This window comes from Aplysia californica, unplaced genomic scaffold (assembly GCF_000002075.1).
Source record: "Aplysia californica isolate F4 #8 unplaced genomic scaffold, AplCal3.0 scaffold00731, whole genome shotgun sequence".
NCBI lineage: Eukaryota > Metazoa > Mollusca > Gastropoda > Aplysiida > Aplysiidae > Aplysia > Aplysia californica.
The window spans coordinates 197,176-209,189 of record NW_004798001.1 but is presented as its reverse complement, the minus strand read 5'-3'; the positions used below and the strand labels follow the sequence as shown (position 1 = coordinate 209,189).

At 37.1% G+C, this 12,014-nt stretch overlaps 1 protein-coding gene across 1 annotated transcript in view; it reads left to right on the top strand.

Annotated features, from left to right (window-relative positions):
• The window catches only part of LOC101864650 (NACHT domain- and WD repeat-containing protein 1), a 61,972-nt gene extending 53,667 nt beyond the window's left edge, over positions 1-8,305 (top strand). Inside the window, exons 32-36 of the mRNA XM_035972527.1 lie at positions 263-533; positions 1,462-1,626; positions 2,120-2,286; positions 4,658-4,826; positions 5,908-8,305. Of these exons, the coding sequence (XP_035828420.1) occupies positions 263-533; positions 1,462-1,626; positions 2,120-2,286; positions 4,658-4,826; positions 5,908-6,080 (945 nt within the window). The 3' untranslated portion in view covers positions 6,081-8,305. The remainder of the gene's footprint in view (positions 1-262; positions 534-1,461; positions 1,627-2,119; positions 2,287-4,657; positions 4,827-5,907) is intronic.
• Positions 8,306-12,014: the final 3,709 nt, after the last annotated feature.

Sequence of the window (12,014 nt, the reverse complement as noted above, 5' to 3'; positions counted from 1 at the left end):
GGAGGGAGGGAGGGAGGGAGGGAGAGAGAGAGAGAAAAAGAGACAGCAAGAGAGAGATAGAGAGAGAGAAAGAGAGGGAGGGAGAGAGAGGGGGAGAGAAGGTGTAACTGATGGTTGAGAAATGAGTGTTGAGACATCTAAAAATAACAGGCTGTTTACTCTCTAGATGGAAGTTGAAGTGACCATGAGTATATCTGGAATACAGATATGTAAATTCTACGAAGTCATCAGAGCTCAGACTGAATTGATTTTTCTTGTGCAGGCAAATAAGACAGGCACAGTGGTGGTTGCGGAGGTAGATGAGAGCCCAATGCTGGTCTTCAACATCCCTGAGCGAAAGTTTCTGTTTGAGATCTCGACCACGATGCTGGGGGTGAACAAAGATTCCTACCTTACCCTTACTGATGGGCTCATCACAGATGATGGCAACCTCCTCATGTTTCTCTGTGACTACAAAATTCCCAAAAACTTGCTGTCTCCCAACGTCAAGGCAGAAGATGTGTCCAGTATTTTCGTTTTTGACCTTGTCAAATGTGAGTGAGCAAACATAATATTTTTATCAGTGATCTATTTTTCAACAATAGATAAAGTACTACCTTGTTCTTGTTTTGTTGTGTCATCTACAAAAGCATATTATATAAAGCAAACTAATTACATTATGATTACACCAAAAAAATGACTAAAGCTATACATAGGATTTTGTTCCTGTTTATTTCTTTGTTTCTTTGCAATGAACTTTGATCAAAGATTGTTCTCCTGGATGGATCATTTCTCTATTTAAGACCCAAGACAAAATGTCACCAACAGCATCAGTAGTGACATTTGCAACAACAACTCATGGGCTGTTGATTTTAGGGAATGACAGATGTTGTGTTCAAAAGATTAGGAACGAAGATTGTGTTGAAAGAACTTGTATTTAAGTAAAGGAAAAACTACTTCTCTAATAAAGTCATCTATATTTAAGCATGTGAATGTTTTTTATGTTACTGCCAGCGCTATATATCCATTGTCATGGCAATGATCTTCTCTTTACTGACACTGAACCTCCTTCAGCTTACGGGGGTGTTGAAGGGTGCCACTGATGCTACGTCTTTACTTTTCCTCAGTGGTTTCTGTCTTTCTGTCTTATTTTTCCTATCACTTATTGACAATTATGGTGTCTATGTACTTCTCTTTACTCAAACAAACTTGTGGTAGGTCCTACTTCTTTACTTTCCATCTGTTGTTTGTCTGTCTGTCTGTCTGTCTGTCTGTCTGTCTCTCTGACTGTCTGTCCATCTGTCTATCCATCCGTCTGTCTGTTTATCTTACTTTTCCCCAGCACCATATGATCATTATTGTGTCATTGTGCTTCTCTTCACTCTCACAAACTGTCTGTCTTACTTTTTCCCAACACTAAATGAGCATAATTGTGTTGGTGTGCTTTTTTTTTACTCAAACAAACCAACCAACCTCCCTCAGGTTCTCTGACCACGGTGCTGGTTGACGCACAGTACTACGACCTGTACAAGAGACAGAACAACACCAAGTCTGAGGTCTACATCGATTCCTTTGTCCTGCTGGATGAGAACCAACTCATCTCTGCTCACGACGACCACTTGATTAGGATCTTCAATTACAGAAACGGTGTGGACAAACAGTTTTTTTTCCTTAATTTATTCATCTTTTTATTATGATAATTCTTCCTCACTTTTTTCCTCACATCTTGAATTACCGTTATTCAAAGTACCTTGCAGATTGTAAAAATGTTGATTAGTCATGTTAAAAAAATATTTGTAGAAGGTTTTAACAGATATCTTGTTAATGATGATTATGAGAAGATGCTTTTGTTTTAGTGTTGCCATGAATTCATCCTTTTTTGCTGTCCTGTCTACCTTCTCTTTTCCTTTATGTCCTGATCATTTTCAAAATGCAATCTATGATCTTTTACTCTGAAAATCCCCTGCTTCAGTGTTGCATAAAGTTGTAGGGTTTCTGAAAATTGACTTGAAAACGTTATTGTACTAGTTTAAGGGCTGTCTTGTAAATTTAGAAATGTTCTAGCTGTAACTGGATTTTTAAGAGATAGTTCACAAACAGAATACTTCAGTAAAAGAAACAAAACAACTGCTGTCCACAGGCACTCTGCTGAAGAGACTCAAAGGGCACTTGTCCAGTGTGCAGTTGTCCTTCATGCCGGGCAGCAGGGTGCTGGTGTCCCAGGGCTCCTGGGATGAAGAGTATGGGATCCGGGTCTGGGACACCAAGACCTGGGAGTGCTTCGCTGTCTACAGATATGACAAAGATGTCAGTAACACTCCCTCAGTAGTCTGTGAACTGGTGTTTTGATTGGTGGATATTGTTTTTGATGGGGGGAGAGGGGTCCAACGCGGCGCAGTGATTCTTTTTTTTTTTTTTTTTTTTAACCCTTTAAGCCCTGAAAATGATTTCTGATCCTAGAAAAATATGCATGAAAAAGGTTTTATCTGCTTTTGTGTGTAAAGCTCACATGCTTTGATGTTCAACAATATCTGAAAAGTAATGTAAAATGAAGATTGAACCCGAGGGATCTCATACATTGATGTAAACTTTACCCTTTATTCATTTCCTGTCTTTTTTAAAGTCCTTTGTTAGGTTAGCTTTAGTAGCGGTTTTACGGCGCTCGCAACTGCATAAGGTCATATGAGCGCCAGAAGATTAGAGGTGTTACAAGAGAGTAATAAACATAAAAAAGAAAAAGGGGAGATAAGGACGATAGATGGTTGATAAGAAAGAAGAAGCAAACCACACCAGAGCACCCGCCAACCACCCACAAGTCCTTTGTGATAATGCTTTAAAGAGTATAATAGATATAAAGTTGGGGAATTACAAATTGTGTGAGCTATCCGTGATTTTGAGTTGTACGTGTTTGTGTTATATGTTCCCCACTATAGTAACCGTTTGTGACCAGCAGGGGTTTATTTGTAAAATTGTGTGTGTGGTACAGTATTGTGTATTATCTGGCACTGGTATCACCTGTGAATTGTTTTATGTATGTCTTGTACATGAGATTGTTCCTGCGTCTATGGTGTAAGGGTTATAAGGCTCTTCACAATTGCCTGCAGAGGACATGAGTTCGATTCGTGTTTAGGGAGGTTTTTAAAAAATCAAGTATCTCCGTTTGTCTGATGGAAGCTGTATTCGTCTCAACCTGGGTTGGCCCTGCCAGCCTGTCTCTCAAATGATTTACATTGTACTAATGGGGATATATAACATGTATGATTACATTCATTGTTATATATATGTGTGAGGCAGCGGGGTGGAATCAGGCTCTCGTAAAAATAATCAAAGTGAAGAAACTTGCATTTTTTTGCGGGTTTATGAATTTTTATCGAATTTTTGTTTTTGGGCTCAACACCTGTCATGCCCATTAAAGAACTCATTTCTGTGTGGATTTTTCTGAAAAACGTTGATTAAAGGCACAAAAGATGTAAATTTTCAGTTACCACGGACTCTTAAGCTATGGAAATAAGTAATCTTTGACGGCCATTTTCTCACTAATTTTACCTCTGTAAACAGGAGGAGACCCCCACCTCCTTCATTCTCAAATATCTCGACTTGTATTTAAGTTAAACGGATATTTTTTCATCCAAATAAAGACAAGTGAACAAGCTTTAAGATGATACCAGTAACTCTACATGCCCAAAAATTGACGAGAGCCTGATTCCACCATGCTGCCGCACACATATATATATATGTCACAACTCGGTGGAATCAGGCACTCGTCAATTTCCCCACATGTGGAGTTATTTGTTCATTTCGCCTTACTTTCGATGAAAAAATACCCATCTATCTTGAATGGAAGTGGAGCTATTTGCAATGGAAGAAGGTGGGGGTTGCCAGGTTTCAGTTTAGAGGTGAAATTAGTGAGAAAATGGCTGCCAGATTTTGATGACTTCCAAAGCTTGAGAGTCCTTGAAAACTAAAAATTTATCGTTTTTTTCAGTAACAGCCACTTATAAAAGGTAGGCCTGTTAAGCCAAACATTTTTAACATTTGTGAGGCAGCGTGGTGGAATCAAGCTCTCGTCAAAACAATTAAAGTGAAGAAGCTTGCATTTTTCCGCAGGTTTGTGAATTTTAAAAAAATTTTTGTTTTTTGGCTCAACACCTTTCATGCTCATTAAAGAACTCATTTCTGTGTGGAATTTTCTGAAAAACGTTGATGAAAGGCTCAAAAAACGTAAATTTTCAGTTACCACGAACTTTTAAGCTAAGGAAGTAACTAATCTTTGGCAGCCATTTTCTCACTAATTTTACCTCTGAAAGCTGGTGACCCCCACCTCCTTCTTTCGCAAATATCTGGACTTATATTCAAGATAACTGGACATTTTTTCCCCCAAATAAATACAAGTAAACAGGCTTTAATATGGTACCAATAACTCTATATGCCCAAAAATTGACGAGAGTCTGATTCCACCACGCTGCCTCACATTTGATTTGCCAAACCAGCGACAAAATGCCGGTTTCTACAATTTCATATTTTTGATGAGATTTCACCACAATGCCTCATATTTATGCCATTGTAGCCCAGGTTTCCCCTCACGAACAGTAAAAATGGAAATTCTTTTTTTTTTTTCAAACAAATTTAATGCTTTAGACCTGGTTGCATTGTAACCCTTCGACAATTTCTTCCATAGTTGGATGATGTGCAGATGGTCGGTCCATCGTCTTCGACAGTTGTTGCTGTGACAAAATCAGAAGCGAAGCCATTCCTCTTCAACATACAAGGTGGAGATGCCGACCTGAAGAAGCTTTTAGGTCAGACTGTTCCAGAGTCTACCCTTCCAGCGGAGGTTAATGAAACAGGTATGTACATGCATTTAACACTTTCCACCAACCCAGCATGCAGAGCGCAAAACCTTTGACCCCACGTACCAGGATTTAGATGGGGTACTCACTACTCAACCTGTATCTCGGCAAAAATATCCCAATCATGATGACATTTACAGCACATTGAGAAAATTGAATGTAATGATTGCATGTTCACAAAAAAATGGACTAACGCTTAGAATGAGAACTGAAACCATTAGATCTAGCTCATTCATCACCCAAATCTTCGTCATGGTGTTAGTGTAAAGCAGCACTCATGCTGGGGGGGCTCTCGTGGCCTAGAGGTTAAGGTGTTTGCCTCTCATTCAAAGGTCTCGGGTTTGAATCCGGGTAGCGACTGAAAAAAATTGTTCTTCTCTAAAATGGTCTCCTTTCACCTTCTTTCCTGCTCTCTAGCCAGATTCTGTCGTCTGCTATTGTCTCCACTTTCTGCTCCCACCCCTCACCTCCTTTGACTCTTTCTGCAGCCTTTCTATTGCTTCTCCTTGGCTCCTTACTGCTTTCTTTCAGTCATACTTCTGATCTTCTGGTAGGAAAGATCTATACCTAGCCTTCTCGGACAAGGGCGAAAAATCTCGGAGGGCCTGTGTGCAAGTTGCACTCGTTAAAGATCCCTTGGTGGTCTAAAATCAATAAGAGTAGGCTTCGGCTGCCACCCGCGCAAAATAAAAAATTTCCTACCAACTGAAAATATTAGGTGTGTCCCGCGCGCTCATATGACCTTATGCAGTTGTGAGCATCGTATAACGCTTACCAAAAAAATCCCCCCAAAACTCATGCTGGGTCTGGTTGACAATTAAAAAACAAAATTCACTCCAGTTGTAAACAAACTGAATTTTACATTCAAAGGCCACACAAACCATTCAGAAAGGAAATTATATGAACTTTAACAAGTGTGCATCTGAAAAACGGGATCATTCCTTCAACGCTTTTGTTGTTATTTCACACCTTCACCGATCAGCGTCCATTGGGGGCAATGTGTTTCGGCATTTTGTGCATTCGGAAGCCTAGACCTAGAGTTATCTGATTCAATACTTATTTTCGATTTTTTCTACAGAATCAAGCCTTGAAATGGTGTTGACCCATGACAATGATGACATCATTGACAAAGATGATCCAGACTCAGACGAAGAAGAAAAGGATGACGATGACGACGACGATGATGATGATGATGATGATGAACCTGAAGAGCTCAGTGGAGATGAAGACTGGATGAATAAGGAGGGTTGAATGTACTGATACCCATTTGACTATACTGTGATGGACAAATGCAGAAAAAATGGCTGCCTTAATTATGGTATTTTACAGGTTCTCTTCCTGCAGCAGTTTTATGCAAATTCATTATTACTTTTTATGGGTTGTGTACTTGATACATCATTTTATCTTATTGTATCAATCTTTTTTAGATTGTGATTACCCAATCATTCTTGTATGTTTGTATTTGTACATCCAGTTTATTGCTCTATTCAATCTGCTTTTCGATGGCAGTATATCTTCTCTTGTTGAGAAGACCGAATTGGAAGTGATCACCTCTTGCTTCCTTGAGCCTACTTTTTAAATATATGTGAATATTATTGTAATTGAATATATATGCATGTAATGCTGTTTTATTTACAAATTCTGATTGTTAGTCTACATATAAGGCTAACACAACTTATTTTTTTGTTTGTTTCATAAACACAGAGAATCCTAGTTGTCTTTCAACAGGTATAACAAAGTACCTGTTTCAATTTCTCTTTTTAGGAGGCTCTTTTGTAATACACTTTGATGATATGTTGTTTGAAGAATGCAATGCGTGGATTCTGTCTTTCCTTTTGTAGCCTTAAGATGTTCTATTTCTAGAGAACAGACCTCGTCGCTCTCTCTGCAGCAAATTTTGTACTCTCATTTAATGGATATGTATTTAAAATGTGGAATGACATTGTTATCTTTATATCATTTGTTATCAATTTTACCTTTTTGAATATTCATTTTGAGAGTGCTTTATCTTTTTTTCTTTTTTTCTTTTTTTCCCTACATTTTCTATTGTGCAATCTTATACAGCTGTTGATCTCGTTGTTTTTTTCAAGTATACACTCCGAATTTATAATCTGCTCCGCAATTTGTCTGTTATTTTGTTAGAATTGTGTTGCTATTGTGATATTCTAATTGGCATTACAAGTGCAGTGGCACAGAAAAAGAAGCTATAAATTGGCAAATGTTTGTTCTGCACTTATATGACCTTTTTGTGTTCAAGTGCCATAAAACTCTTACTAAAACTTTGTTTTTTAAAGTTAGTTTTGTGATAACCTGGGTTAGAGTTTGTTTTTCTAAAAGCAAGATGACAATGTTTGTTGGGTAAACCTTCACTCCAAATTCATGAGAACAGAACATTAATTGAAGCAAAAAAATTCATAAACAAAAATAAAAAAAAAATTTAACTAAATGATTTCTGTTAAATCAGAACAAACGATCTTATGGTGAGCTGAAGATTTTAAAACCAAGTATATATCATCATTAGTGGCTTTTGGGCCTATGGAATAAAGGATTTTTCTGTGTCTCCACAACTGTTTGATGCTTGCTGCACTTGACTGCATGTGATTTGAGCTGTCTAATTCTCTTCTCTACCCTGTTCTGTCCTCCTGATCTTCTGCTCGAATTGTTTAGATACGAGTATGGAGAAGGTTAATTGTCTGGTAACACGAGATTTGTTGAAACATATCTCCTCTCAGGTAGTGTTGAATAAAATATCGTCGCCATCATGATAAGATTGGATAGCAACAAAATTTTTTATTTTACTTTTTTTTCCGCGAAACATATTCTACAAAGCATGTTTCATATGCTGGTTAAGAATTCATATTTTAGTAAACACAGGAAAGTGGACATAATTTTAACAGTATGAATATCAGATTACCCTAAGCCGTCCTTTTAATAAATCAGTTTTTTCCTTCTCCTGAACATTTACCCAATGTCACTTATCCGACCTTAATACGATGGCGACGATATATCGACTGTTTAGTGTAATGACATATGATGGAGTTTTGCACTAAGCAGTTGATATATGCCAGCTTATTGTTTGATGTAGCTGTGCGTGAAAATAATATAAATTGTACACTCACTTTGTGCAAACTCACATGATGACTTTCACCAGTTATATGCTGACTATGAATCGTGATGGGAAAGGAGTTGTGTCAGATTGGGAAAGGAATGTAGCCTTCCTCAGCATTCTTAAAAGGAAGTGAAAAAAGCTGTTGATATTAAACTCAGAAGTGATAATGCAAAAGATTTGATAGGATGCAACAGAATGAGAAAAGCATTTCACGAGCCTAGTGTTATGTCTTCACTTCTGCTCAGGGATACATGGACTTTTGTTTTTGCTGATCTATGTGTATACTATCTATCATATATCTATATTTTTGTTGCTACTGTCGTTATTGAGGCAGAGAGTGAAAGAGAGAAGGAGAAAGAGAGAGAGACAGAGAGAGACAGAGACAGAGACAGAGACACACAGAGAGAGAGAGAGAGAGAGAGAGAGAGAGAGAGAGAGAGAGACTGTTAGATTTCTGTGATATATTTGAATATTTCTAGTACTGTATTTTTAAATTATTCTTCTGTTTAAGAAATTGAGAATTTTATGTTGCCTTGGTATTTTTGGATTGTTGACCATATTTTTATGTAAGAAAATTTTGGAATATTATTTACATGGATTGTTCCTATATTTATCTCTTGTTATTTATATCCCAGTGTACTATGTTTTTACACAATATTATACAAATTTATGTCATTTTATATGTGCATGCTCCAGTGGCATTAAAATACATACAGCATTAGCGTACAATGCCACGGCATAAATGTGAAGCGGTGTGGTGGAATCAGGCTCTCGTCAAAATAATCAAAGTGAAGAAACTTGCATTTTTCCGCAGGTTTTGGAATTTTTATCAAATTTTTGTTTTTTGGCTCAAAACCTTTCATGCCCATTAAAGGACTCATTTATGTGTGGATTTTTCTGAAAAACGTTGATTAAAGGAACAAGAAATGTAGATTTTCAGTTACCACGGACTCTTAAGCTAAGGAAATAACTAATCTTTGGCAGTCATTTTCTCAATTATTTTACCTCTGAAAGCAGGTGACCCCCACCTCCTTCATTCGCAAATATCCCGACTTGTATTCAAGATAAATGGATATTTTTTTCATCCAAATAAAGACAAGTGAACAAGCTTTGAGATGATAGCAATAACTCTACATGCCCCGAAATTGACCAGAGCCTGATTGCAACACGCTGCCTCATAATTGCTGCTTGTATTTTTATGCCATTGGAGTCTACTAATGTGCACATTGAGCGTTGTAAAGGTCTGTAGGGAAATTCTTAATCTTTTATTTGTTTATACTCTGCTGACTTTTTACAAAGCAAAAACTGTGATGTCTTTACTCAACGACAGAAATATTTTTTTTCTGGTATTCACTATCGTAAATAATAATTTGCTGGTTATGGTAAACAGACACAGTAGTCCATGTGTCATAATTAATTATTGACAACATCCCTCCCCCCCCTCCCCGCTGCTTTTTATTTAATAAATAATACATTGGTATGCAGAGTTCTTGATTCCATTCTCATGCTATTCGTTGATTTTGATTTGCCCAGAGGCAGAGGTTGATTATACAGGTGTTAATAAACCTATACTATTTCACATTTTTTGTTGTTGTTGCTCAAAGGTTATGGAAGCCTTTTATTCTACTTACTGGAGATGAGTCCTGAAGTTGATAGATGTTCCCACTCACTCCTACTCTGTGAATGGCTGAATGTGTCACCACAAATTCATGATGATTAATTTCAGTCATCTCTAATTGTCTTGTTGCTGTTGTTTTATGATATGTGAGGCAGTGTGGTGGAATCAGGTTCTCGTCAATTTTTGGGCATGTAAAGTTATTGGTTTCACTTTAAAGCTGGTTCACTTGTCTTTATTTGGATGACAAAACTATCTATTTATCTTGAATACAGGTCGAGATATTTGCGAAAGAAGGATGTGGGGGGTCACCTGTTTTCAGAGGTAAAATTAATGAGAAAACGGCCGCCAAAGATTAGTTATTTACTTATCGTAAGAGTCCGTGGTAACTGAAAATTTACATTTTTTGTGCTTTTAATCAACGTTTTTCAGAAAAATCCACGCAGAAATTAGTTCTTTAATGGGCATGAAAGGTGTTGAGCCAAAAAACATAAATGTGATAAAAATTCACAAACCTGCGGTGAAATGCAAGTTTCTTCATTTTGATTATTTCGACGAGAGCCTGATTCCACCAGGCTGCCTCACATATTGACTTTTTACTACTTTTAGAGCATGTTATTTTTGCTCTTTAAAGTCTTTTTGAGATGCTCAATTTCACAATTTTTTTTTTCATGTGGTTGTACTTTCACTTTTCTACTTTACACCAGATTCAAACAGAAGTTTTACTGCTGTCTCAGGTAAGATTTTCAACTTTGGTTTAGCATTAAAATTTGAAGGGTGCATTGATTTTTTTATGTGGGTACCTTGCTTTAATGGCTTAGTTTGTCTATTGTGCTATCAGTTGAGTAAAAAGTAAGTCTATCAATATGTATTGAGTACTATGTAAAAGATGTTACATTAAGAAAGATCATAAAAGCGTTGCGCGCCCGTATGACCTTTTGCAGTTGTGAGCGCTGTAAAACCATGAACTAAACTAACATAAAAGCGTTGTGCAAAGTCACCCAAGTGTCTATATTCACTAAATTAGAGTGTTCAGTGTACCCCAAGCTGGGTAAACTTCGAAAATTTCAAGTAATTGTTTGTATCAAATCATTATTCCTTGGGCCAGAAGAAAAGAAAGATAATCTTAGTTCTCACTGGAGTGTTTATAAATACTTCTTTTTGTTGTGTTTAGATACTCAATTTCTTTAATAACTTTCAAGAAAGATTTATTCATCATTTTATGGGCCGTCAGCTCAATGTTGTCATGTGGAGTGCTTCTTATTTGAAAAAAAAACAACCCAACAACAATATAACATTTTGCAATGCAAATAAACCTGAAGTTATTACATTATATCTCTGCATTAATGTTGTTTTATTTCAATTTCATTGAGTTTTTATATCAAATCCGTCTAAGATGGCCACCCATAGCCAAGTAGAAAAATGTCTGTCTAAGACTGGTTGAGTCTCACACATGATCTTTATAATGTAATAAAATGCAAGGGAGGATAATGGGAAGTGGCCTTTGATCAGGTGATTGTCTTCATACAGTTGGTTGTTAGAGCAGATGCGACTGTATGTTTTAAAAAAAACCAAAACATTATCTTAATCTACCTGTGCAAATTCTTACCATTTTTGACCAGTTACAGAAACTGCACAAGATATCCATTATCATTTATCTCTTTTTTTTCCTCTTTTTTGTGGATCTTCAGTTTTTCAGGGAACTTTTTGGAGAAAGTGCTCGCAAAAAAAATATTTGCTGGCTTATTGTTCCACTACAAAATACTGGTGACAACCTAAGTTTTATTTTAGACAAGCAATACTACTCCATGTAATGGTAGGCTACTTTTAAATATTTTTTTTTTGAAATTCTATTTTGGAAAAATAAGTTTGTCAGCCATCAAGAATCGTTTATGCTCTCTGACACTGACATTTGGAGAGGGTTTCAAATGTTGGAGAAATGACGTCTGTGGTGTAGTAGTGAGACGCTTTTCTGTCGCTTGGAGCAGACCCGAATTCGATTCCCAAGGGAATCAAGTTTTATTGAGTATCTGGCAGTCTTTCTGCTGTGATATTGTACAGTCCATGCCGACTTTAAGCACGGTCATCGGGAGAAAGCATAAGCGTGCTTAAAGCCGGCACGGACAACGTATCCCTCTCAGCCCAGATTGGCCTTGACAGGCAGTGTTGGAAGCACTCCTCTTTTAATTGGTCTAAATTGTATGGGTGAGGGTGTAAAGACACATACTTTTAAAGAATTTGTTTGATGTTGGAGAACTTGCACGATGAACTGGTGATAATTTGATAACCCTTTTGTGCAGTAATATTTTTAAAAAATAGAAGTACTGGGTTTGAGAACTACTATGATCGACGTCTTATGTTTGAACTTCTTTTTGGTTGAATTGGCATTGTGAATTACTTTCGCACGCGCACGCACACTCACACTTTCACACTTTCACACACACACACACACACACACACA